The sequence below is a fragment of the Scleropages formosus genome, chromosome 5 (assembly GCF_900964775.1).
Source record: "Scleropages formosus chromosome 5, fSclFor1.1, whole genome shotgun sequence".
Classification (NCBI taxonomy): Eukaryota; Metazoa; Chordata; class Actinopteri; order Osteoglossiformes; family Osteoglossidae; genus Scleropages; species Scleropages formosus.
Genome location: NC_041810.1, coordinates 20486744 through 20512904, shown reverse-complemented (window position 1 = coordinate 20512904; position 26161 = coordinate 20486744). Strand labels below are relative to the sequence as shown.

Below are 26161 nucleotides of genomic sequence, written 5' to 3'. Positions count from 1 at the left end.
GTTGAGTGTTGGCTATACTGGTCACCACACACATTTTTGCACCAATAATCAATTTTAAGACAAGTTAGGGTTAGAGTATGAACATCCTTAAGGAACATGGGGGTTTCAATTTGCAAATACTGGTCCCCAGACAAGATTTTGCATGAGACTGATCTTTCTGTCTTTCTGACGTAGAAAGCGGGGCAGCTGCCATTGAATTCGGCATCCTGATCAGCAGATCAGTAGATCTGAACATTGATGGAGTGAAGCTGAAGCCGGCTGGTAAGGCATGCAGTCGTGACTGGCAAAGTGGAGAAATTTGCAGTTGTAGTATTTGGTGCTGCTTTAGTATTTGGAGAAGGTAACCAGGAAATATTTTGTCGTGATTATAAATGGCCATCTTGTAGACTTAATTCATTGTGTTTGTTTTTAGTGGTTGGCATCAAACTCAGTGTTACAGACTGGATGGCGAACTTCACGAGCATTACTGTCAAGGAAAATGTAAGAAATTCTCAAATATTGTCTAAAACAGTCCATTGTCTTTATACTACTCATAGTGGATTGCCATGCATGGCATTTGAAAGATTGCTTTGCCTTATGATCCTTCTAGAACAAGCAAAGGAGCAAAGGCACTTGTAGATAGTTTCAGGACAATGACTGATTTTCTGCTTGCATGTGAAGGGTGGTAGTAAGCAAAATATACTGTGCCTAAGAACGACCTTCTTGTTGATGTCCTTACAGTGCAAGGATGAGATCTGTGGCTGCTTGAGGAACGATGAGGTAAAGTGAGGTGTATCTGATTTGGAATGACCAGCACACTGGACCTCAACTTCTCCTGACTGTCCAAATCTCCCTGACACTACAGCACATCGACTGTGTCATTTTGGATGACGGTGGCTTCCTCCTGATGTCCAATCAGGATGATTACATCAGTCAGGTGAGCCCCATGTAATAAAAGAGGACTGCTTTTTGATCCATCGCTCCATGGGTCCTTTCATTTTCTCAGACATTGGAACTTGAATAAATGTATTTGACTGCCCCATTAAAATGGAACAATGGAAAGAATGGTGATGGTTGAGTGAGTGCATAATAAATCATTGCCCTAATATTTGGCAGGGTTATTAAAATAGGGAGCGAGGCCGTATTTAGAAAGGGGAGCTGGTCTTAAATCATACTCCTAAGAAGAGTGAAAGCTAATACACTGAGGGCCGCAACTTCTCTAACAGCTCAGTAACTGTTAATTTGTTATACGCATGGTTGCCTTGTGAAAAAGAAATATATGGGTTAATGTTTCCGGTCTATCCCCAAGGCTCGCTAGAAACCAAGGTTCGTGTACAGGACATAATTTGACTTCCAATGAGTATTGTTGAATAAACAGGCAAAAGTCTTTCACTGTGGATCCTATATGTGCTTCCCTAACTCATTTTTTTGGTTGATGTGCCAGTTCTCTGTCACGCATCATTCCTTGTGCCCCATATACCCACTTCTGCTTTCCTGCAATCTTTTTCATTGATTTTCTTTTCCCTGACAAAGTCACTTAGAAGATGCAGTCTTTATTAAAATGAAATTACATTACTGTGCTGGAAATTTCAGTACTTTGAAGTAAAATGGAAGTAGTAAATTCTGGCCATAATGAAGGTGATATGATAATACATTTTGTAATATTTTTAGAAAAGCCACTTTAGAAGTGGCATGAACATAAGTCCATCATAAGCATATATTTGTATGTTCTATATATTGTATTGTATATTTGTATATTTGTCGGAATTGTAACCTTAACATTGTAAGTCGCTTTGGAGAAAAACGTCAGCTAACTGAATAAAGGTAAATGCAAATGTAAATGTAATGGCACTATATTAAAAAGGGCACACATTAAGCTGTACTGGCTGGGGCGATTGGCAGGTGCACGCTGTGTGGCGGGTCCGGGGTTCGAGTCCTGCTTGGGGTGTCTTGCTATGGACTGACGTCCTGTCCAGGGTGTATCCTCTCCCCCTTTGGCCTTGCGCCCTGTGTTTCCAGAATAGGCTCCGGCTCGCCGCGATCCTGCTCGAAACAAGCAGTTGTTGACATTGGTTGGTTTGTTGGTTGGTTGCAAAGACTTGGGATGAATACACACAGGTTTTCTGTTGAGGATGGACTTTATTGAAAGGGAGACCAAAGAAAGGAACTTTGTTAGGAAATACCTACAAGTTTTAATTGAATTGTATTTGTTTCATAATCTTTTTTCCTTTTTTATATTTTGTTATTTTTTTTCTGCTTTCTAATTTCTTTCCCTCCTTCAGAAGCTCTAAAAATGTTATAGGCCCTGGTCATTGTGTCTACAGTCATAATGGGAAATCCATTCGATTGGTTACGTTTCAGGTTCTGTTTATAGATCTGTTCTTGTACACTGATATCGTGCCAGCTGAGAGAAAGTCTGAGGGTGCCGATGCGTGTCTCTGCTGGGCTGCAGATCGGCCGCTTCTTTGGCGAAGTCGACCCGATCCTGATGAAGACTCTGGTGAACACATCCCTGTACTCCTTCCATAAGACGTATGACTACCAGTCAGTGTGCAAGCGTGAAAGGGAGACGAAAGCTGCAGCCGGCCTTCGCTCCGTCTATGTGGTAAGTGAACCGCTGGAAAGAGGAAGGCCAGTGTGGTACAAATGACCAGTCTTACATCTAATTCCAAACCGAAATAGAAGAATTAGACTGAGTGCTGGCAGTCAAGTGGAAACCCCTCATTTTTAGATAACATTTGCTTTTTTAATTGTACAATTGCTCGAAGCACATAGCATCTGGTAGGCATGGTCTTTGCTAACGTTCCTCTTCTTCTCCCGCAGCCCACAATAGCAGACATCCTCCAGGTGGGCTGGTGGGCCACAGCGGCGGCCTGGTGAGTAGCTTGCTCTCCCTCTGTAGCTCAGCTTGGAGCATCTCCAGCGCACACCACTGCGCCTGGCAACTTGTGCCAAGACCCCAAATCCCATCACAGACAGGAAGGCAAACACTGCGCCTTTTTAATGCCTTTTCTGATGTGTAAATAAACATAGCGAGATTAAGTGTGTTGTGTTCTCTCCGGGACCCGAATTGTTGGGGTTGGAAGCCAAACAAGGCATAATTCTGTCCGCCGCATGCACGAGGGTACTCGCCGACTTCACTGCATGGGAATAACGGATAAATGGGATCAGTCACATCCATTTCAAGATCTGGCAATAGATTGAGGTGCACCGCTGCATGGGAACCACAGAGGTGTGTAAATATGTGGTAACTTTACCCCACTCATCTTCCTTCCACTGCACTTTGCAGGTCGATACTGCAGCAGCTACTTGTTAGTCTCACATTTCCAAGCTTCCTGGAAGCAGGTGAGTAACAGAACTGCCAAAGAGGTTCCATCCACATATTGCTCTAATTCCTCTTCATTGTTAACAGCCTCATATTTTCAGTAGGAAAAAAGTAGTATTGCTTATCGTTTGTAAAACGTGACATTTTTAACATTAATTTCCTAATATACTGGAAGTCCAATTATAGGAAAGTTAAGCTAGTTTAAAAAGATACGATTTTGATTCTTTCGTCTGTATCTTTGATGGATGCCTGTTTGTTTTGGCTCTCGGACACTCATACTGGACTTTGGCTTTATGACTTAGAATCGTTTCAGTCGCAGCGTTGTTTGAATTATAAACTCAAGATAATTTTTTTTTTTGTGCAGAAAGTACGGCTAACTGATGGTTCTGTCTTAACTAAAACATGCAGGTGTTCAGTTCAGATCCAATAAAAATAAACCAAATACAGGGAAAAAGTTCCCTTGAATTCTTCTTCATGTGCCTGAACTTCATATTACTGCTGTTTTTATCCTGTTGCCTTATTATTGTAGTTACTAATGAATGTTTTTAGCACATAGCTTTGTTTGTATGTATACGTGTGTGTTTTGTGTGTATGTGTCTGTTGATTCTTCCTAGCCGACACGGAGGACGACTTCTCCGAGTTCCACTCCAAGGAGAGCTGCATCACGGAGCAGACACAGTACTACTTTGAGGGCAGTGAAAGGTCCTATGCCGGGGTGCTGGACTGTGGAAACTGTTCCAGGTGCGGAGCCGCGTTGCCTACATGCCATGATGTGTGTGTGACGGGAGTGGCGGGAGCAAGGCCGCATCCACTTTGGCGTTTTCTACATTTATTTTTTCTTTTTCCTCGTCTGCAAGTACAACTTTTTAGGAAGCGTCTTGGCATGTGTCTGGATCAGCTCCATCTATACACGACAATGCAGCTTTGAAGATGAAACGTCTGATTTAGTAGAGGGAGATAGAACTCTTGCTGTGGGGGTGGGGGTGATACATCAGGGCTCTGTTTTCTCCTAGCTGCACAACCGGTCATCCCAGCCAAGTGGCTCAACTTCCATGGGGATGGATCTAGATCTGGACCCAAAGTGACTTACTGGGTCTGCGTGGCATGCTGGCATTTTGACTTGCCCTGTAGTTTGCCTTGATCTGCTGACAAACGACAGCAGACACCCCGGACCTGTCCACCACGAGCCTAAAGAGGCTGTAAATTTAACGTGCCATGAATTTAATGCAAAGTCACTAAAGGGACGGCCACCTGGGGACTGGCGGTGTGCTGTTTTAGGGTCCCGGCGTGCAGCGCTGTGCCTGCTGTATTTCTCCTCCCTGCGCTAACGACTGTAGACATGTAAACTTTAACAGCTACTATAAAGAACCTTCCATTTCAGGAGACATCCGCCACTCGAGTTGGAGGTACCTGAATCTCACTGCAGCATAGGTCCATACCATTGTAATAATTATTGTTATTACATATCAATCGCATCATTTTTATATGAATATAAATCCTTTGATTAAATAAGAACCATTAAATGAAATAATCTCCGATGATGGATGCTTTATGTGGGGCTTTTTAAAACAAGCTGTTCTTGGAGGTGCTGTTCTGCTCGAGAAAAAATTGTATGTTTTTAAGTTAATAATCTTTTTATCATGATTGTGGCAAATCCATACTTTTTTTTTTTTTTAAGATTAACTTAACTCCACATAAGGGTTTTTATTGGACACACCTGCGGCTGGAACTGATCTTCATCTGGTCGGCTCTGCTCACTTGCTGTCGGTCCTTCATTCAGCAACCATTAGCACCTCAGCCCCTCTCCAAGCTGCTATTATACATTCCCTTCGGGGTCTTGTTCCATGTGTTAAGCACGTCCCTTTGGAGCCCAGGATACCAAACATGCCCTGCTCTGCTTTGATTAGAGACCGCGAGTTTCTTGCATGACCGCTCGGCATGCTGTATTCCCTTCTGCCCGCAGCCAGCCTAAAAGTTGCCAACAGGAGATGGTGGCCATTAACAGTGGCTTCCACTATCACTGTGTATCACACAGGAGTGTGCCATATGCCTTCTGACATTATTATTATTATTATTATTATTATTATTCTGAAAACAGGTTTAATTTGTCCCATAAAAGTACCTTGTTTGATGTATACCCATTGTAAGTTTGTTGAATTCTCATTATTTCTTATGGAAATTCAGTTTCTAAAACATTAACAAAAAGTCAAAAATTAAAAAAGCTCTCTTTTTTTTGCAAAAAGGTGATTAAAATACCAAAATAAATGATATTTTCATGAATGTCAATAAGACCAACATCTTTTGTAATTTTTTTTTCTAGCTTGTTTTTTAATTTTATGTTTTTATTTGTTTGTTATTCATTAGTTTTCATTAACTCTTCCAACAATGCAGATTCTATCCAGGAAGCACAGGGTTTGATACACCGTACACCCTGGGTGGAGGCATTTTCATAATTTGGCTCACAAATGTTTAGGATGTAAAGAAACAAAGTTCACAGGATCACTGCATATGTCTTTCACTCTGCAAAGTACCAGGACACCATGCTTCTCCTGGCAAATGTTATAGCCTATATCATTTTATATTTCGCCACAAGATTGTTTTCCTTACTTGTTTATAACCCTAACCTGCCAACATCTATTTATTTGTTTGTTTGTTTGTTTTCTTTTATAAGGATGTATCATGCTGAAAAACTCCAGAGCACAAATTTAGTGTTCCTCATCATGGACAGTAAGAAAACCTGCCCATGTGAGCAAAACCAGAAGCCACTGATTCAAGCAGAGCAGCAGTGTATCCTTTACTGAGAAGTGTGTGAGCATTCAGCAGTGTATTCACATTTATCACCAGTCACCATTAGCTTTGGTGGGTCAATCTCATGGACTTTAAATCAAACTAAATGAGAAATTTGTCTGTTATGGTAATGAGACTCTTTAGCATTTTTCTCACAGTGCTGGAAACCATGAAGATTCAGCAAAAATTTTGCCAATGTCATATTATGCCTTTTAATGTCTTTCTAAATAATTTCTCATTTAAATTTAAATTGTTTTTTTTTTTTTTTCAAAAAGATGATGTTGTGATAATGAGAACCCATGGTGGCAGAGAAAACAATGACATTTTTGAGGTATGGAAAACAAAAAGCATCATCTTGTCTGCATCTTTAATCTTTACTTCTTGATGGGATGTCACTGAAGAATCCAACTTTATTTCCTCTTTATCTGTAACAATGACAACCACTTCAACAAGCACAATGGTAAAGAGAAACGTGTCCGGGGGCCATTGTTGTCATTAAAATATTTTTATTTTTATAGTCGACTGAGATTTGTGACAATATTTACGCATTATTTTACATATTTAACAAGATTTTAACTGTGGTTGCTGTATAAAGACAGTTATTAAAAAACAACATGCATTTCATCATAGATATTTAAAATCACCGCACATTATGGTGAAGAGATTTTTAGGAAAATGTGATAATAAATATTATAAAATTAGTTTTTTTTCTCAAGAAATTTGAAAGGTCATTATATAAATATCTTGTTTTTCAGAATGGTGTAAAAGACTGGTTTCTTGTTCAAGGAAAAAAAATTTTTTAAAAGAAGAAATTATTTTCAAAAACTACCACATTTATCATTAGTTCATGAGACTGACCCAGGTTCTTCATGATAAACTGACACGTGAACAGGTTGTCCACGTAGAAGAAAGTTTCCGAAAGACCAGGGCAGTATAATGACCCCGGTGCTATTTCCCCATCCAGGTTGTTTCCTTCCATATGTGATAGAAAACTTGTTTTTTCTCTTTTTTTTTTTTTTGGAGAATGACACTCTCGAAGCCAAGTGCATGATCTGTCTCTATGTTGAGAATAAGAGGTGTTGGTCTCCTGAAGGATGAGAAATGACTTGCGAGTGTGAAGGCGCACAGCTGTGAATGAGATGTGAGTTTTTTCCTTGAACAGATGTCTTCAGCCACGGGCCCAGATCCTTGCAAGCTAGCAGAGAACCCTAGATACAGAAAGGGGCCCGAAGTGTGTTTTGATAACGATGAAAATGTGAGTTACCGCCATTGCAGGAAAGTAGGGCCTCTCAACCCATTTAACATACATTTATTCATATTACATCTCTCCACCTGTGATTTATGTTACTCACATGTGCGGGTGACTTTTGCAATGCCCTGATAATCTCTCTTGAAATAATTGCTGCTTTTTCTATTATGTCATACTAAGAAAAGCCAAAACTAGATTGGGACAGTGCTGTGTCTGAGGCCTTCTACATTACGAGAGGTGTCTCTGTGAAATCGAGGTGCTTGTGTACCTGCCTCTTGTTTCTTTCTGTTTAAACAAATGTTTTTTTTCGTGATGCCTTGTGACCTTTCTCTCTCTCTCGCTCTCTCGCTCCTCTTCATTTCTCACATTGATTTTGTTAGTGGCTGTCCCATGGCGTCCTCGTTCCTCTTTCTCTCTCTTTCCTTCTTTGTCTTGTGATTTTGGTTTTTTTTTTTTTATTCTCTTTTCCTTCCCTGCCTGCCTTTTTTAAGTTGCTGCTTGTGATGCCGTTGGCATGGTGGGATGAGCCTATTTGCATCAATAATTGCAGCTGTGGCTTGGCCTCCCTGCCTCCCTCCATTTTATTGTCAGTGTTCATGTCTGTTCAAGGGTTTCATCTCATTCTTTTCTGTAACATTCCCTGGAAGCTCAACGTCCATGTATATAATTGTAGACATGCGTGTGTGTGTGTGTGTGTGTGTGTGTGTGTGTGTGTGTGTGTGTGTCTGGCCTTCGTGTTATGGCAAGGTTCCATTCTGACGACCACATCATAACTCGACTTCGTCGTAAGTCAAAGATCCCCTTATATTATTCGAACCATAAGAATATGTAAACACCTAAATTGCATGAATATCACGGTGTATAATGGGCTACGTTCTGTTTTTTCACCAATTTCACAAATTATTCAAGTGAAAATAATGGCAGTACTGAAAAATGCAGCACAGTGTCTTAATGATATTTCTATTCTGCACTATTATGTTCCGCTTTCATCAGGACACTCACTTTTTCGCTTCACTGTTGTAAATAAATAATATCTTGCATTGAATCCAAATGAAAAATTTCGGAAGTAAAAAAGTCGCTGCTAGACATCCAAACATTGACTGAGACCCAAACAATATATGGTGCCTTGTAGCAGAGTGGTCAACTGATGTTGTCAAGCAGCACATGGATTGGTCGGCGTGAAACATTACGACAAAATGTTGGGACTCGGTAAAATTGGAATAATGGGGAGACAGCTGGTAGCAGGATAGCTGGTAGCATAGTGCTAAGAGCTGCTGCTTTGCAACCCAAAGGTTGCAGATTTGAATCTCATCTCCAGCTGTAGTACCCTTGAGCAAGGTACTCACCCTAAATTGCTCCAGTAAAATTACCTGGCTATATAAATGGGTGAATACCTGTAGGTAGGTTAACGTTGTAGGTTGCTTTGGAGAAAAGTGTCAGATAAATCTTAATGTAATGTAAAATCTTTAATGGGACAACTGTCATAAATCATATGTCATAAGTGGAGGACCACTTGTACTTGTAGTGCAAGTGTACAGTGTGCTTGCATGGCAGAGTAGTTAGAGCTACCTCCTTGCACTTAAAAGACCCAAGGCTAAATCTTACCTCCTGCTGTAGTACCCTTGAACAAGGTACTTACCCTAAATTGGTATAATAACAATTTCCCAGCTGTATAAATAGGCAAATAATTGCAAGTCGCTCAATACTGTAAGTAACATTGCAGAAAAGTATTGGCCCACTAAATAAACGTAAATATTACTTGTATTATGCTGACGTGGAGATTCTTATACCTACGTTTTCTGTAGACCTAGTCTTACATCTCAGAAACAAACATTTCACCTGTTGAAAGCACTTTACTTGTTTATGTTCAAAACCCTGTAAGAAAGGTTTGTTTTACTTGTGCTTTCATTGTATGCAAAAGGACATGTAGGTGACACACATGTACAATACCTTGTTTTAACACACAAAAAGACATTGGTAAAGCAGGCCACCGGCTCCCCATCCACTGTCAGCATTGGGAAGTCCATTTTCCTAATGCAGCTTTTTCCAGGAGGTATTTTCTTTGGCATAAACAAAGGAAGCAGCAGATGTGCTTTCTGGCTGCCTCTCCGTGTCTAGTGGACCACGTCCCCCGAGCTATAGCTCAGACATTCGGGACCACCAGACTGCTGCCCCCTCGTGAAAAACACCAGACACTTAAACTTTAGCTATGTCTCACAAACACACACACACACACTAGCTGAAACCAATTGTCCCGAACGGAGTCGAGCAAGCCAGAGCCTAACCCGGCAAAGCAGGGTGCAGGGTTGGAGGGGGAGGGGACACACCCAGGACGGGACGCCAGTCCATCGCAAGACACCCCAAGCAGGACTAGAACCCCAGACCCGCCAGAGAGTGGGACCCGGCCAAATCCGCTGCGCCTCTGCCCCCCCCTTACTTTAGCTATGTGTGTATATTGAACTCGGCTGAATATGTACAAGGGATTAATGTACTACACGAATCGCAGGGCAATTGACAAAATATGTAATAGACACGGTGCCCCAAGTGCAGGTCACATGTCACTGAGTCCCCTGTCCCCCCTCCCCACGTGCGGTCTTTTTGCAGGAGGACTATTCTGACTGTGGCGGATGTTCCGGACTGACTCCGCCGCTCTGGGCCATGGTAGTCATTCAGCTGCTGTTGCTGTGGCTCCTGAGCAGCTCCACAGACTATGCGTCGTGACCCACTCCTCCTCCTCCTCTTAAGCAGCGAACTGAGCACCACCCGGACGCATACATTTCAACACACTGCAAAAAAAACGTGCTTTGTGAGACTCGACATTGACCTGAGGTGTGAAGGCAAATTACCGCGCTGGAAGTAAATGGACTGAGGTGCTGCCCTCTGCCCAGTCCTGCAGGACTCAAACGGTTCTGTAAGGTTCAAAAACAAATGGTCTAAAGGCAAAAGTTCCCGCAAAAGCCAATGATCGAGCTGCCTTCCCCTCTAAGGGCAAGTGCAAGGATGGCTGCTTTATTCACACCTAGAAGGGTTGTGCTTTTTTCTTCTGAGGGCAAAGAAAGAGTGTATTATACTGCCAGAAGTTGCAAAATGAGGACGTGCTGTCCCATCCATCATGTACTATACTTTTTGCATTATTATTATTATTATTATTATTATTATTATTTATAATAATAATTTTTTATCTGGGGATGGCTCTCAGATTGGTGATCTGTTCAGTGATATTTGCAGTATGCAGAGTATCTTGAATACTGCAGTAAGACAGGTAGAGTAAAAGGACAAAGGGAAACCTGTGGAACTGTAAGCGTGTGGTTCTTTCGTTTGATATTGCTTTGAAAGGCTAAAAATCTTTGTATTCCATCGGGGGGGATTTAATAGGCACAAACCCATATTTTGATTCATATGTGCCCTTAATGTCGGAAAAGATGCAGAATGTTTTATGATCACTGGTTCTTGTTCAAAATACCACAGTGTACCACATGCTGAGTCCTTCATCTGCCTGTGATTGTGGTTTTATTTCTAGTATGTTTTAAATACCGAGAGCTAGGCAGACATATTATTTGTGTTGAAGGTGTTTTTTTTTTCTTTTTCCTTTTGCAGAATAAACCTTGTTAAACCTTTTGTTAAATTTTTAAACATGAAAGGTATTTTTGCATGATGCTCTATTTATCTTATGTTGCATCCATTGTGTTCTGATTGTACCTATATTTAACTGCAAAAACGTGAAGTGAGAAGCTAATGAGCCAAAAAGAAACTAACTTCATAGTGTGGTCTGAAGTAGCACATCTGTGCAAACTACTGTATGATTTATTAAAGATTGAATCCTTCATATTAAGAAGGGGGGGGGGGGGGGGGGGTGCACTCTCAACAGCTGCTGCTTGTACGAGTGTAAGAACCTCATCACTTACCTACTGAGCCCATCCTGTCTTATTTATTAAAATATCTGTCAACTCAAAGTGTGCCTTACCAAATGAAATTGGGAAAACCTGGAGCACGACAACTGAGGGCCATAATATGGAACCCATAACAGGAGATCTGAACACAGCTCAGATATCTTACAGATTCTGTGCTCAGTTTACAACTCTTAAGTGTAGCTCTTGCCTGCTTGTAATTTTCACCGTTTTGGTGCTTTCTAGTTCTTATAAATTTGGGTTCAGAGTTCGCATTTTTATGGATATTTGGGCTTCTCATCTTTAAGGCACATTGTGTTATATTGAAGTGTCATAATGAATGAAAGGGTTTGTGTTGTGGGGGAAACTCTATATATATATATATACATGTGTATATATGTGTATACATATATATATATATATATATATATATATATATATATATATATATATATATATATAACACACAAAAAGCCTTTGTCACCATGTCTGGGCTCCGTCCCACAAATCACCTTTAAAAGTAAAGTCTATAAAGTTTATAGATTTTACCTGATATGTGTCCAACACGAGTGTCCAACTTTAGGTTTACAGGACCATTTGTTTATGTAAAACAGTTTGGGCTCTATTTTTTCCCTTCCAGATGACTTGGTGAATATAATCTGTCTGTCATGTATTTCGAATGTGTGAACGTGTTAACAAGGCAGTGTTACACTACAAAATCAGTCATTCGAATCGTGTTAATCCCTATTTATTAAGAATAGATGTTTATTTCTTAGCAGATATTTTTTCTTAGTTTTAAAATTCTCTTCAATTCGGTCAATGTACCTGGACATGGGATGCATTTTTCTGTTTATGTTCCACAAATTCCACATGACTCTATAATAAATTGAACTGTTGCTTCAGGAAATTTTACCAAGTAGGAATTTTTAGTTATTTCATTTTTAGGCTGGAAAGATGTACGTGAGTAATTTGAATTTGTAACTGGATGATTTCAGGTTCAACTCCCAAGCTTTATAAGTGAGCTTTAACATAAAAGCTTAATCCTCCTTTGCTGTCTTGTATAATAGCAATGTTTCCTAACAAGTATATGAGATGTTGCTGCCCCGCATTCAGTGAAAGACATCAGACACCATATTTTTCACCTGGGACTAATTAATGAAACATTTTGCTATTGTTTGTACGTAAGAAAAAGTAACGTTAAAGTGCTACAGAATGTGTCTATTGGAACAGTTGCCGAATTTCATTGAATGCAGAGGAATGTCACACATTATAATCAGTGGATACTGCATATAAACACAGTAGGTCCGTAGTTAAAAAACGGAAAAGTCAGGACAATTCTATTTGGTTATATTTGAAAAGCAGATAATTGCACAGTGACGTTTCAGTCCATTGAAATACATATTCTATTTATTTCCCCTCACTGTTCAGCCACTGCAGAAGAAATATTACTAGGAACACATTTTGATGGAATCATATCTCAGGGTCTCCATCCTTAGCTTTCTGATTCAGTCACCGAATGCCACACTGGTCAAACTGTTATTATAGTTACTGGTATTTAACAGTTATTTGCCAAAAATAATAAGCTTTTTTGTAGTTTGGTTTATTTGGTTATTTGCCAGAAACAATCAGTTTTGTCTGTTTATTTCTGCTTATGAAATGTTTTTTTGAGACAACGAGAGTCCAGACAGACCCTTAAGTGATTTTAACATCTGGGGGCCCTTTCAAATGTGTGTCAATATGCTGCGCCATATCTTCTTCTCCACTGTACTTTTTGGAAAAGACATTTCGTACACCCCAAATGACATTACGTGCCATAAGATTTCTCTCAAATCACAGTTTTCTGAAAAACAAAACCATAAAGAGGACGTGGGTCTAGCAAGGTTTTCATGTTACCTTACTGCATGAAGTCACTCAAATGACAGGCAATGAAAAAATGCTGTTTGTATTTTTGCTTCGGTATTCAGTTTGCAGAAGTGTATGATGGTGAATATTTAAAGCCTTTCTTTTTGATATGGATCAGCACTACTGCCGTTTTCCTGAGGGAGACAGCATTTTTTTAGCTGCATTACAGGGCATATATTCAGATCGGCCTTAGTATGTATTATAGTTAGCTCTTCATATTTTATGTCAAAATGGTAAAAGACAAAATAAAAAAATATGAAATCTTTGTTGGGGAGGGGCTAATCCAGCATCGTTTGAAAACAGAAGAAATTTTTTTTAAGTGCCAAAGCAAGGTGCTGTCACCTCAGGATGTGATACTGCAACCTGATCGAACATCTATTAGCGGATCTGATAATACTACGACATGAGTGAACATCTGTTACATGATCTAATACTCCATTGTTATTGGACATGTATTTCTTGCCATCAGTGCTCTTTGTGCAGGTTGTGTGGATCATTCTTTTTCTGGACTGTTTAATCAAGATTGCTTGATGTCTGTGTAAAACATGGGGGGTGGGGAGGGGGACTCCTGCCTACTGGCTGCAGGCTGTTGTTGTTCAGGCCCTGCTCCACAAACTCCTTTGATTGTGCTTTAATATATTGCACTTTTGTGGAACTTCACTAGCCTGAATCAATTTTGTATAAATTTGTACAATATTGTTATTAAACAAATGAGAAAAAAGAATGTTTATAATATCAAAACTGCATTCATTCTTGTGTGAATACAGCATATTTAGAATGAAAGTGTGTAGTTATTACATTGTAATTGTATTGCATACTACAAAACAAGCGGCCGTTTCCGTAAGATGTCAAATGGATTCTGTTGTTAAATATCAGCATTGTCATTGTTCACATCACTTTCATATAACAACATTCACAAATGATACAAAACATTTCATTATAGATTATCAAACAGTTCTTAATCAGCAACACACACTGACTGATGAGAGAAACTGGAATTTTTTAAACTAGTACTGTATTTAGGGGGGTGCGGTGGCGCAGTGGGTTGGACCGCAGTCCTGCTCTCCGGTGGGTCTGGGGTTCAAGTCCTGCTTGGGGTGCCTTGCGGCGGACTGGCGTCCCGTCCTGGGTGTGTCCCCTTCCCCCTCCGGCCTTACGCCCTGTGTTGCCGGGTAGGCTCCGGTTCCCCGTGACCCCGTAAGGGACAAGTGGTTCTGAAGATGTGTGTGTGTGTGTAGTACTGTATTTATTCCATGTCCTCAAATGTGGAAGAAAATGTGACCAAATCCAACCTTGCCTGGTATATATATATATATATATATATATATGAATGTAAAAAGGGGAATGAACTCTATATTAGGAACATTTCCCAAATTTTCCTTTAAGAGGTCAAAAGGAAAATTTCATGCATGACCAATTATATACTTTACAAGCAAAACTGCTTGCATCTTTTTCGAAGGCCATGTGCAGGAAATTGACCATAACGATAACAGGCAGAGCAATATTAAACAGAACCGCCGTCTTTTTCGTAGCTTTCTCATAAATATTGTTAGTGGGCTCATATAGTTGACTGTATGTGGCACACATCATATGTCAAAATCAGCTTCAGCAGTCAGTCGGTGCAGGTTCCACAGAGCTCTTTCGTACTCAACCAGCCTCTTCTTTAACTCATTGGAAGATATGTTCTCAGTCAATGGCTACAGTGTTGAATGACACCATCAGGAAATTCCTGAATCTTTTTTCAGAGCGGTTATTACCTATAATGGCATATACTATTTTCACTGAAGCAGTTGTTCCAACCAGGACCAAGGCATGGTCACCTTTGACAGGGAACCTGATCCAGACTGTGACCAAAGGAATAATCAAAGGGGCCATCTGCGGCAGCCAACGGAATGCCCACACAAGAAGCTGGCATTTTCGGTTTAAGGTAGAATGAAGAAATTATTTAGAATGAATTTTAGAATGGTTAGAATGAAGAACTTCTTATTTATGCACTCTGTTTATAGTGTTGTCATTAGGGAATCATCTGAATGACTGCAGAGATGGTCTTTGCTTCATCAGTTTGCAATTGAATAATAAAGGCAGACGAATTAAACTGGGCTTATAACAAGGAAAGCCATGTGTGTGGAACTGGATGCTCCTCATTCCTTTGTAAATAGTTTTTTTTTTTATTTTTAAAGATAAAGGATGTCAAAACCTCCATGCTTTTGGTTGCTTGACTCTGTTCTCAGTGGCCCCCTGGGGACTGTTGTGTATTTTGTTGTCATTGTAGTTCTGATTGTTATCTGGCCCATGCTGGGCTGGCGCCTGGGAGAAGAGATGGGCGCTCTTTGTAGAGGTCAGAGATCGCGGCCTGGGGTGAACGTAAAAGGAGCCCCTCGTCAACACAAGTTGTGCCCTCTGCCATTGTTGCCTTTCACACCACATGTCAGCCTCTGTGTAATAACAAGGAGAATCAAATAGAAAACATAGATACAGCACAGAAGAGGTGTCCGGTGGTGCCTACCAAAGCTGCAGGGTCAAACATTATTGTCGTGTGCTTGTGGATGGAAAAATTAGCAGCTAACAAGGAAGTGGCCCAGCTGGTGAGTTATTTCACACCTGCAGGTTGTTTTCAATCTGAAACATTAATTTATTAGAGGAGTGCCTGGACACAGTGAACACCCACACATCCTCTGGACCTCCTAGTCTATGATGTCAAGTACCACTTCCATAGTGTGATTCAAAGTGGTGTAACTTTAAGCACATGAAGAAAATAAGTATGTACGGTATTTTGTTGATGCTTTTCTGCAAAGTGATATGAAATGCTAAGGTACTTAGAATAATTTTACACATTTATACAGCTCAATAAATAAAACCTACTGGCTTCTTTTTTGGTCTTTGACACTTTCAGTTCACCACCCCCTCAGACTGTGAGTCACACAGTTGTGACTCAGTATGTAAAGCATGCGGATAGGCTTGAGATGTCCAGTTATTGTTTGAATGACCATTAGAAAGGACAAGATTTGTGTTTTATAGTGACTTTAAACATGGGATGATCACTAGTGCTAGCCATACTAGTGCTTCATTGAATTTTTGCACAGTACATTGTCAAGAGTACAGGGAGAATTATGTGATGGGGAAATAAAAAACTAATCTGTGGAAGTCCCGTCAGTGAAATGTCTTCCTGATGAGAAGGAGGTGACAGAATCTCTGGACAGAGGAGAATGTCCTGAGTTGCGGAAGTAACTGTATGTATAGAAGGATTTCTCACGATGCACAATGGGTAAAAAAATTGAAGTGGATTGGTTACAGCACCAGAAGACCAGTCAGTTTAACCTCCTATGATCTCATAATAAGAAGATGAGGTTCCAGTGACCATGAAGTCACCAATTCTGGAGGATTTAAGAGTGGAAAAAATCTGTCCTGGTCTGTTAAATCTCAGTGTCTATTGCAACAAGCTGGTGGCAAGGTCAGAAACTGGCAAAAGAAGAATGAATCCATGGTCCTGTGGTGGTGGTGGTGTAAAGCAGTTGAGAATCTTGGGCATGAAGTGCAACGCAAGGTTAGGAAATTGAATGCGCTGCCAGCAAACTGTGTGAAGCTGCCAAGCCACCATGGGCCAAAACCATGTAGAATACATCCAGCACCTTATTGTGGATTTAATGCCGTTCTAGAGGTGTCCTACCTGGTATTATCTAGGTGTACCCAAAAAATCCACCTGGGTTTTTTTCTGTTTTTAAAGACCCTCTTTTCCTTTCCTCTAACAACAGAGAGGCTGAAGAAAAGACAGTGGCACATTTGTTGAACTCTTATTATATTATATTTTTGGTTCTGAAAATCTTTTGTGGCTGCTTCTTGTTCCCCTGCAATGAGTACTTCTTCCAGAAGGGAATACATTGACTTATATTAACAAATCTGACCAGAATGTTTTGTGAAAGTGGCTGGCAGAGAATGCGTTTTTTTTGGAATTACAATGGCAGAAAATTTTTCCTCCACTTGCAGCCTTTTCTGAAGCTGCATTTCAGATGTATTTGTAAACCAAGGTCCTAGATGACTGTTGTAGAGAAGGTTTTATTTTCACAGCTAAATCAATTTTAAATTAGTGTATTGCTATATAAAAACCAGGAAAGCCACAACCTCAACTGAGTTGAGCAGCCCTGCATTAATGGGTAAAGTGTAAATACTGGACCACCAAGATATTGTTAGTGACTCGGGGTCTGTGTTGACCTCTGCCTCGGACATTGACAACAGTAGACAGATGAACTCTTCCAGTCATCATTAAGCATAGGGACTTCCCATAAGGATGACTGCAGCAGAACAACATGTCCATATCAATGTAACAGAACATCTCTTGTTTATGAAAAGCAGAGGAGAAACTCTGGGACACTTTATTTGTGTGTGAAACCTTCTTCTGCCATCAAGATAGATTACAACAGGCATCCAGCTGTCACTAAAAAGATTCCATTGTTCCTTGATTAAAACAAACTTTCTTATAGACTGCAAACTATTACAAAACCTCCTGTGATGGACCAGTAATGGATCCAAATCTATTTTTTCTTGTTTAATCATTATAGTCTATAAGTTATCATTGCTTCCCGTTAAAGAAAATCTTTCCAAAGAAAATAAAACTATCTGAGTTCTGAAATATATGCAACGTGTACATTCTGCATGGTCACACACTTGGAAGTGGTGTTAGTGAGATCATGATGTTCACCTGGAAACCACACAAGCAGGACCACACATTCACTCATGCTCCTACAGGGAGTTACCATGTGAAGACAGAAATGTTCTGGATGCTGCAAACTTTTGTAACTCGCCAAGAGCCCAGCCATTCCCATAACATGCCATAACCAATTTATCTAAAATTCTCCAAATCAGCCCCAGCCTCCTCAAATAATTATATATGTGTATACTTTTTCCAATTTATTTTTGTATATTAATATACAAAAATAGGGGGCGCAGTGGCGCAGTGGGTTGGACCGGGTCCTGCTCTCCAGTGGGTCTGGGGTTCGAGTCCCGCTTGGGGTGCCTTGCGACGGACTGGCATCCCATCCTGGGTGTGTCCCCCTCCCCTTCTGGCCTTACACCCTGTGTTACCGGGTAGGCTCCGGTTCCCCGTGACCCCGTATGGGACAAGCGGTTCTGTAAATGTGTGTGTGTGTGTATTATATAAATGTAATATTAAAAAATCCCCACTTCATGATTACAACATGGTTTGTGTAAGAAAATAAGAAGAAAATTTTCAAAGTACCTTGATCAAATACACCTTCAGCAGTTTAACTAAAGAACTGGAAAGTCCATGTATAATGTTACCCGCTGCTGAGTGAACCTCACCTTGTGCTATATTTACGCGTTCACTACAGATGTTCTGGTGAAGCTGTGATGATTTGATGATGCTCGTCTTGGCCGAATGACAGCAGGACTCTTTGCAAGCGCAGCGTGCACGGGACTGACGCAAACAGGAAGTGACCCCTGCGCTTTGATAGCAAAGCAGAGCTGCTTTCGGAACCTGGGTGGGAGCCTGGTGTGCCTTGAAAGGATGCGAGTCAGCAGATGGTGGAGCTCTGGGGGTCCAGTGGGGCCAAAGTGTCCGCTGGACCTTTCCTTACACTTAGAGGGCAGCGGTACAAGCTGCCCAAAATCCCCCCCCCCACACACACACACACACACACACACGCACACACACTTAGCCCCATTCACCCAGCTGTCCACCCCGGCACTTCATCAAAGAGGCCCGTCCAGGTGACTAAAAGCAGGGGCCAGGCCCCCCCACGTTACAAGCAGCTGCACAGAGCCTGGGGTGCCCCACTACGCACTGAGACCCACCGCTTGCTGCCTAATGACTCGCTTGCCGGTCATTTAGTGCCGAGGCTGCAGTCATCGCCCAGCCCTGGTAGCGGCTGCCTGCGCCCGCCTTGCCCCCTCTTGCCCCCCCTCCTTGCTTTGTTGTTTCCACGTCCTTTCAAGTCGTCAGCGACGCAAGTGAATCACTCAGAGCAGTGGAGGAGGGCAGCGATAAAACTCTCACAGATGGCTGAAGTCCTGCTTCATCAGGAGGTAATTGGTCAAGAATGGTCTGATATGGATGTGGTTCCTATTATAAAAACAAGAAAGCGCTGGCTGGCTGGTGTGGCACGCAAATCCCTCGCACTGGTAACACGTGGGGAAGCCAGCTAGCTGGCCCGCACTCCATTCTACAGTTAAAGTCCTCGCACTGCCGTTGCTGTACCTACGCATCTTCACCTGTGCGGAGGATCACATTCCAGAACACTTGGAAAATGACCACTGTGCCATAAAATTAGACACTATCCAACCAATGTCAATAGCCGCTTGTTTCAAGCGGGGTCACGGCAGGCCAGAGCCTATCCCAGCAACACAGGTGACAAGGCTGAGGGGGAAGGGCAAACATTCTGGACAGGACACCAGTCTACTGCAAGGCACCCCAAGCAGAACTCAAATCCCAGACCCGCCACACACCTGCCAAACCCACTGCACCACTACACCCCCTCTAAATTAGACACTACTAATAAATGAATTATGTGTTGAGAATTAAAGAAAGATAATGTCATTAAATTTTATGTCTTTATTTGGATGGATGGCAGGTGGGGAAATTGGCAGGACTGAGGTAGATGAGGCAGATGTGAAAAGCTGTGTATCCGGCTCCCTCCATCAGGAGGACAATCCCAGTAGAAAAGAACATATCGAAACAAATGGACAAAGATGTGTAAAGCTCAGTTTTGGTTTTTTGCCCCAAATACTATGTAACTGTGTCTCATTCCAGCAGGTGCCTGATCCCATAGCCTAGCAGAACCCATGCTGGTCCCAGTGTGATAATCTAAGTGAGGCAACAAGTGCAACAATGGAAAACATTTCAATCTCAAGAATGCAATATAAACATTGAATGGCCCATTGAGAATGCTTAGCATCCAAGAATAAATAGTTGAGGCAGAAATAAAAACTGAGAATGTGGAAAGGCAAACAGCTGAACTCATATATGACATGTATAAACGACGACATATTTGTTAAAGCACGTAAAATCCTTGACGTATGAGAGGGACAGAAGCACCTTGACCTGTGGTTATTGCTGATTACTCCAAATGAGGTTCTGTTGCAAGTTTTATACAAAAGGACACTACATTTAAACAGTTGGAGAGATCCAAGTGCAGTCAAGTGTTCCGAAAAGCTGAAGGAAACAGGCTGTTATACATATATATATCTTCTGCTTGACTCTCAGGTCAATTGTTGCTTAAAAATTACAGAGACTTGAGATTTAAATACGAAACTGTGCAATAAACTTCATCGGCATGAAGCAGTTTTCAAATTTCAGCTCACGATCACCACTTGAGCCGTATCCATAAAGACCCACAGTTGTAAAAACAGAGCGAATACAACAAAAGATCCATACGTTCTTGTTAAACTGCTACATAGTTACTAGAGTTACCATTTGTTAATCCTGGCGATTTGTTGTTTATTTGAAAAATGTGGCAGGTTGCTGAAACGTGAGAATTTCCCATCAGGGAGACGCAGGTGAGTAATTGAACGGAGACTTGGCATCTGAAGGCTTGTTTTGTTTCGAGTGGTAAATGACAAACAGGGCCCCAACGTAGGAAGTGGGTTATTTGTTTAGAAAAAGGCTTCTTGACACGATAGCCCTCTTTCACGGCGTCTGGAGCCTGTCATGAACCCGCAGCCACTGCCCACAGCTGTTTGTTTAAGGGGCTGCCAGCTTCTCCCTGTTTCTTCTCACATACCTGACTCATCCTGACCCCCGCCCTCCCAGCCCCACGCTCTCCGTTCTTCTCTCAGCGGCCCCCTTAATGGCGGACACGCCTACATACCCTCGAGGCTGCTGTGGACAGGGTGGGGGGTCGGCAGGGTAGGGTCAGCCTGAGGTCCAGGTAATTTGCTGCGGATGAAATCTGATGCCGCTTAGGGGACCCACGTGACGAATCTGTTCAAAGCTGCAGGAAATCTATTAGCACCCCGAGACCCCCTGGCCCCCATTCCCTGCCCACAACAGAGCCTTAATAACACTGCACAAAAAAGAGGAGTGAATTATAATGTCAGCCTACTATGACTTAAAAGTTATCACCAGGGAGGGAGCTGAAAATGCACTTGTCGTGCTCTGTGGCACATGGTGCGAGTTAACAGGCACTGCAAGGCTGCGGCACCGCAACACCGACACTATTGTTATGTGATTTTATTGTTAGGCTTCATTGACCCAAATGGGCTTTCCAGGTCTTTGAGCCGCTCGTGCTGTAAGACTCAAGAGGCGGGTTTATGCATTAGTGGGGGAGCTCTTTTGGAGGTGTTGTCAATTGTAAGATTGGCTGCCGTGTCGCAAAGTGATAACAGCTGCCTATTTGTCTTTTTCTCTTTCTCTTTTTTTCTTGCTTCGGCTATTGCAAGTGAGGTGAAGTGTGATGATCACCCTTTGAGGAATGAACCTCAATTACCGGCGCCGATGACCCATCCTGTAAGTAATGCTTTCCCTCTCTTTTGAGGTTCATCTTGTGAAGGGTACCTGATACCACATCAGAAACGCTGGATCAATACCTGAGAAACGTGGATCAATACTTCATAGGAACGCATTCCACCAATGTTCAGAAATCTTTTGCAGCTCAGCTTGTGAAATGTCAAGCAGTCTCTTCTCATTTCTGGAGTATCTGATTTATTAAGATGATATTACGGTGGTTATGTCTATGGGATGTAACTGCCTTTTTTCATCTGGGCAAGCAGAAGCCTGTTGTAGCTGGAGAGGATGTGTAACTGGCACTGGGCCATCTGTATAATAATCACTTGTTTTATGCTGATCAGCTCTCTTAGTTATTCCAAAGCTTCACTTTGAAAACTTTCCTGCGATATAAATATGTGAATGGGGCTTCATCGCATGAAGTCATTTTTAAAGGCCTACTGTATAAAAAGAGCTTGTCCTCGAATAGCCCAGTGTGCTGCCTACACATCTGTGACACAAAGATACTAAGTTCAACCTGCCGATGATAGACAGACTTTGTCATCACTTGTGCCTGTGCCTTTAGTGTGATCATCAGAAACATCTCCTGTTCTTTCAAAAGCCCTCTCTTATCTCTTATATCATCTCTTACATTGTTTCAAAAGCACTCTCATATCTCAGAAATCTTGACTCTTGACATCATCTATGAAATATTCTAAAAAGTTACAGGCTCAAAAGCACACACAATGTCTACAACCACTTGTCCCAAGCGGGGTTGTGACAAACCAGAGCCTAACCCAGCAACACAGGGCGTAAGGTTGGAGGGGACACACCCCGGATGAGACACCAGTCTGCCGCAAGGTACCCCAAGCAGGTCTCGAACCCCAGACCCACCATGGAGCGAGCCCTGGCCAAACCCACTGCGCCACCCTCAGGCTGAAGAAAGACTTCTGCAAAACTTGCAATGATAAATTCTTTGAATTCCTTTCAAAGCCAAAATCATTACAAATCACTGATTTATTTAGTGTTCATTTTTGGAAATTATATTTTTCATATAGCTCAGCAGATATTGTTAGAGAGAATTATGAGCAATCACAGTAATTATGAGAATTGTCTGGTTAGGTAGTTTGTTGTTGTATTGTTGTTGTTCTGTTGTTAGTCTAATAATGATGATGATGATGATGATGATGATAAATTGGTTACAACTCTGAAGCAGTTTACATTATACTCTAAATACTAGCATGTAAAAAATGACAACATTAAACAGAAAGAGAGTAAAAGAGCAAAATAAAAAATAACATCCTTTAAAATTCATAACAAAATATTCTAAAGTGATCCAACCATTATTAACTACCATTTGTCCAATGCACTGATCCAATCCTTAAATGTAGTGTGGTGTGAATCTTGGGTACACTGTGGTTCACCACACACACACACACACACACACACACCAGTGTAACCAGTAATCACTGAGGGAGCGTGAGGATTGTGAGTAATCCCGATGTTGAATAACAGCAACAGCTAGATCAAGGTTGTAATTCCATGAAGAACAGAGGAAAGTACGTGGAAATCAGTGCTGATTCAGTGCTGCTTTGCTGCTGTCTGAGTCTAGTTCCACAGGGGGGAGTGATGTTGTTCCCCTGAGAGCAGCACTACATCAGTATAGCCTTTATAAACTTCCACTGGCATTCAGCTTTACAAATGGGTACAATTATAAGCAACTTAAGATGCAAGTATTGGCTTGGAAAAATAACTCCAGTTCCTCTCCGTCACCACCATCACAGGGCTGCTGTCACGTCAGAGTCACAGATCACCTGCTAAATGAAGCTGGATTCAGTCCCCATTGTCTGACAAGGCGGTGGTGGGCTTTGTTTTTTTACAGTGTCTTCCTCAGTTTTAGACACCAGCCCCAGGAAAAACGAGCGGGGTCATTGTTTCACAGGAATCCACTCTCTTGCTATTAGCAAGATTTATATATGACCCGTGGAGGATTTGAGAAAACACTAGTGGAAGAAAAACACAGACACTTTATTTTATTTAGTGACTCATGTCCGGAGTCAAATGCATCAGAAACATTTTTTGCTCCCTTTCTCTAATTTAAGCTCGCAGAGAGTGACAAAATCTGTTTTTATGAGCCCTGGAACTAAATCCTACTACCAAATGCACATGAGGCCTGGATGAGGCTCTGAGAAAGGGATTAAGTCATCGATTTTATCGCAATGTCATATCAAAGTCAAACACTTTTCTGAGAGATTATTCCCTTTTGTCTCGACAGATTCTCATCATGTGTCAGCAAGAAACCGGCTCTGATTTGGTTCTTCGGGGACTTGTGAAGCAGGCGTGAATCATTTCGGATGAACATGTCCCTGGTGACTCTGTGCTAACACGGAAAAGAGCAGTACAACTACCGCCATGGAAGATGTCGCAACAGGGAAGCTGAACCAGTTGAAATCTTTCCATGCAACACATTTAAAAAAACTGGAAGTTTTAAATTAAAAGAAAAAAAAAAACTTTATAGCTGTCATTATTTTCAGTGTGAAAGTTCTGCGTTGAAAGGTTGAGTTTTTATTTACATACCAAGATTACATGAAATCCCTCTATAATAAATTCAGCCTTAAAAAGTAAATGGGTGCATAACAGTTTCTGGTATTCAACAAGAACGTTAGCAAATGCTTCATCAAAGAAGCAGTTAAAATTGAAGATATTCAATAAAAAAATTTACTTAGATTTTAAAAAAGTAATCAATTAGTACCAAAGGAGATGTTTGCAAAGCTGGATGAAAACGAAGAAGATGACCAGCAACCAGATGAATTGACAGTAGCCCCCTCCCCCAAGCCTAAGGACAGAAGTCAAGGATGGAACATTCCAGAGGCATTCTATGTATGCGGCCAACATGAGTTGACATCAACTCATTGGGGCTTAGCAACAACATCCAAAAGAAAACATCATAAATTCCACAAAATCCAAATGTCAGTGCTCCAAACAAATAGCCCAACCAAATAAATGGTTGAGAAAATATGGTGTTTCTCAGTTTTTCGCAGCAGAGTTCCCTTGCATAAGATATGAAATTAATTTCTGAAGATGTGCTCATACAATAAATAGTCATAAAAAGAACTCTGTGTTCCCATTAATCTAAATGGGAAGAATAAATAATTGAATTCCAGCACCACAAGGATTTTCATGTTTTTTACCAAACATTCAAAATCTCCTCCCCGTCTTTTAAATCAGCACTGAGGTGCAGATGATCTTCTCTCTGAAGGACGTTTCAGGTGAATTAGTCTCTATCCGTAAAATTTCCTGCAAGGGCCCATAGTTCCTTCATGCTCACTGGTCCGCCCTGCCAGACCAGTTATGTCACAACAATTTTTAATGACGTTTTGAAAAAGTTCAGAAGATGCTGACTTACAACATTCAGATTTTTAACATTGTTTGGTAAATGACAAAATAAGAAGACCTTAATTACGGGAATGACACACGTTTTCACTAAACGGCTCCCTATTTTCATAATCTGCGACTTTAAGTGTTATCTGTGTTCTGTCCAGTTGGTGAAAAATAGGGCTCAGGGCATCTGTTAGTCTGTAAAAACAACGTCTTTTGTCCAGTTGCCAGTCCAAGCAGTACATTTGAACTTGTGCTCTAGCGTTCCACAGCAGAGGAACCTTGGGTCAGCCTCTGGACTCTGTACCAAGTGTGTGACCGCGGGCCTTGTCAATAAGGTCTCCTGAATCAGAATCAGACTCAGAATCCGATTTATTTGGCAAAGTATGCACACACATAGGCCTACGGGGAAATTTGGCTTTGGTTCCCAATGGCTCATGGTGTAGAGTAGACAAAACTAAAACCTTATATACACGCACATATAAACGTACATACATACAACAAGTGCAAAGATGCATTGACAATGCCGGAGAATAGGAGAAAATAAATAATGAGGGAGGGAATAAGTAAGGGAGAAAACTATTGCACAGACTAACAAACAGTCATCTGTTGTTTTGTTCAATCAGGTAAAAGTTGCCTTTACAAATCAGTCAAGTGTTCCTCCTTCCACCAGTAATGAAGTTCAGACAACCTGAGAGTTCAACATACTGTACCTCTTTTATGTTCTCATAAAGCTACTGTACCTAGTAGTGCCAGTACTGTCTTGTAACCCGAAGGTTCTTGGTTTGAAACCCGCGCCTGCTTTGGAACCCTTGATCAAGGTACTTACCCTGATTAGATACAGTAAGAGCACCCTGCTGCGTAAAGCGTATGTTTCTCCTATTGTAATCTTTTTTCAGAGAAATAAAGGGGACTCAGTGATCAGTGTGTGTGCGTGTGTACACTTACAGGCAGAGCGCAAAAGCATCAAGGATGGTGCGGGAATGTTTGGAGCGACGTGCGCGCGCTTCCCACACATGTTCGCGAGCGGATCGGACCTGAGACCTCAAGGGCGCGAAAACCGCGTGAAACACGGGCTCCGCGTTCGCAGGGAGGGAGCTGTGCGAGCGCGCGACTCGACGACTGCGTGGGAGATCCGCGAGCGCTGCGTGCAGCGCTATTCCGGGGAAAATGAAAGGCATGGCTGCAGTACACGCGACTGACCACGTGTATTTGCACCT

At 41.6% G+C, this 26161-nt stretch overlaps 1 protein-coding gene across 4 annotated transcripts in view; it reads left to right on the top strand.

The window, feature by feature from the left end:
* The window catches only part of LOC108921141 (voltage-dependent calcium channel subunit alpha-2/delta-1-like), a 121995-nt gene extending 110904 nt beyond the window's left edge, over positions 1-11091 (top strand). For 2 of the 4 annotated variants that reach the window (XM_029251779.1, XM_029251778.1), the window contains 11 exons: positions 175-261; positions 413-480; positions 721-759; positions 845-916; positions 2432-2584; positions 2803-2855; positions 3269-3324; positions 3919-4045; positions 5976-6091; positions 7264-7346; positions 9945-11091. In XM_029251779.1, coding sequence (XP_029107612.1) covers positions 175-261; positions 413-480; positions 721-759; positions 845-916; positions 2432-2584; positions 2803-2855; positions 3269-3324; positions 3919-4045; positions 5976-6091; positions 7264-7346; positions 9945-10061 — 971 coding nt within the window. In that variant the 3' untranslated portion in view covers positions 10062-11091. Of the gene's footprint in view, positions 1-174; positions 262-412; positions 481-720; positions 760-844; positions 917-2431; positions 2585-2802; positions 2856-3268; positions 3325-3918; positions 4046-5975; positions 6109-6366; positions 6641-7253; positions 7347-9944 lie in introns of those variants that run through there. The other 2 variants (XR_003797671.1, XM_029251780.1) reach the window with 2 other exon arrangements.
* The last annotated feature ends 15070 nt before the right edge of the window (positions 11092-26161 follow it).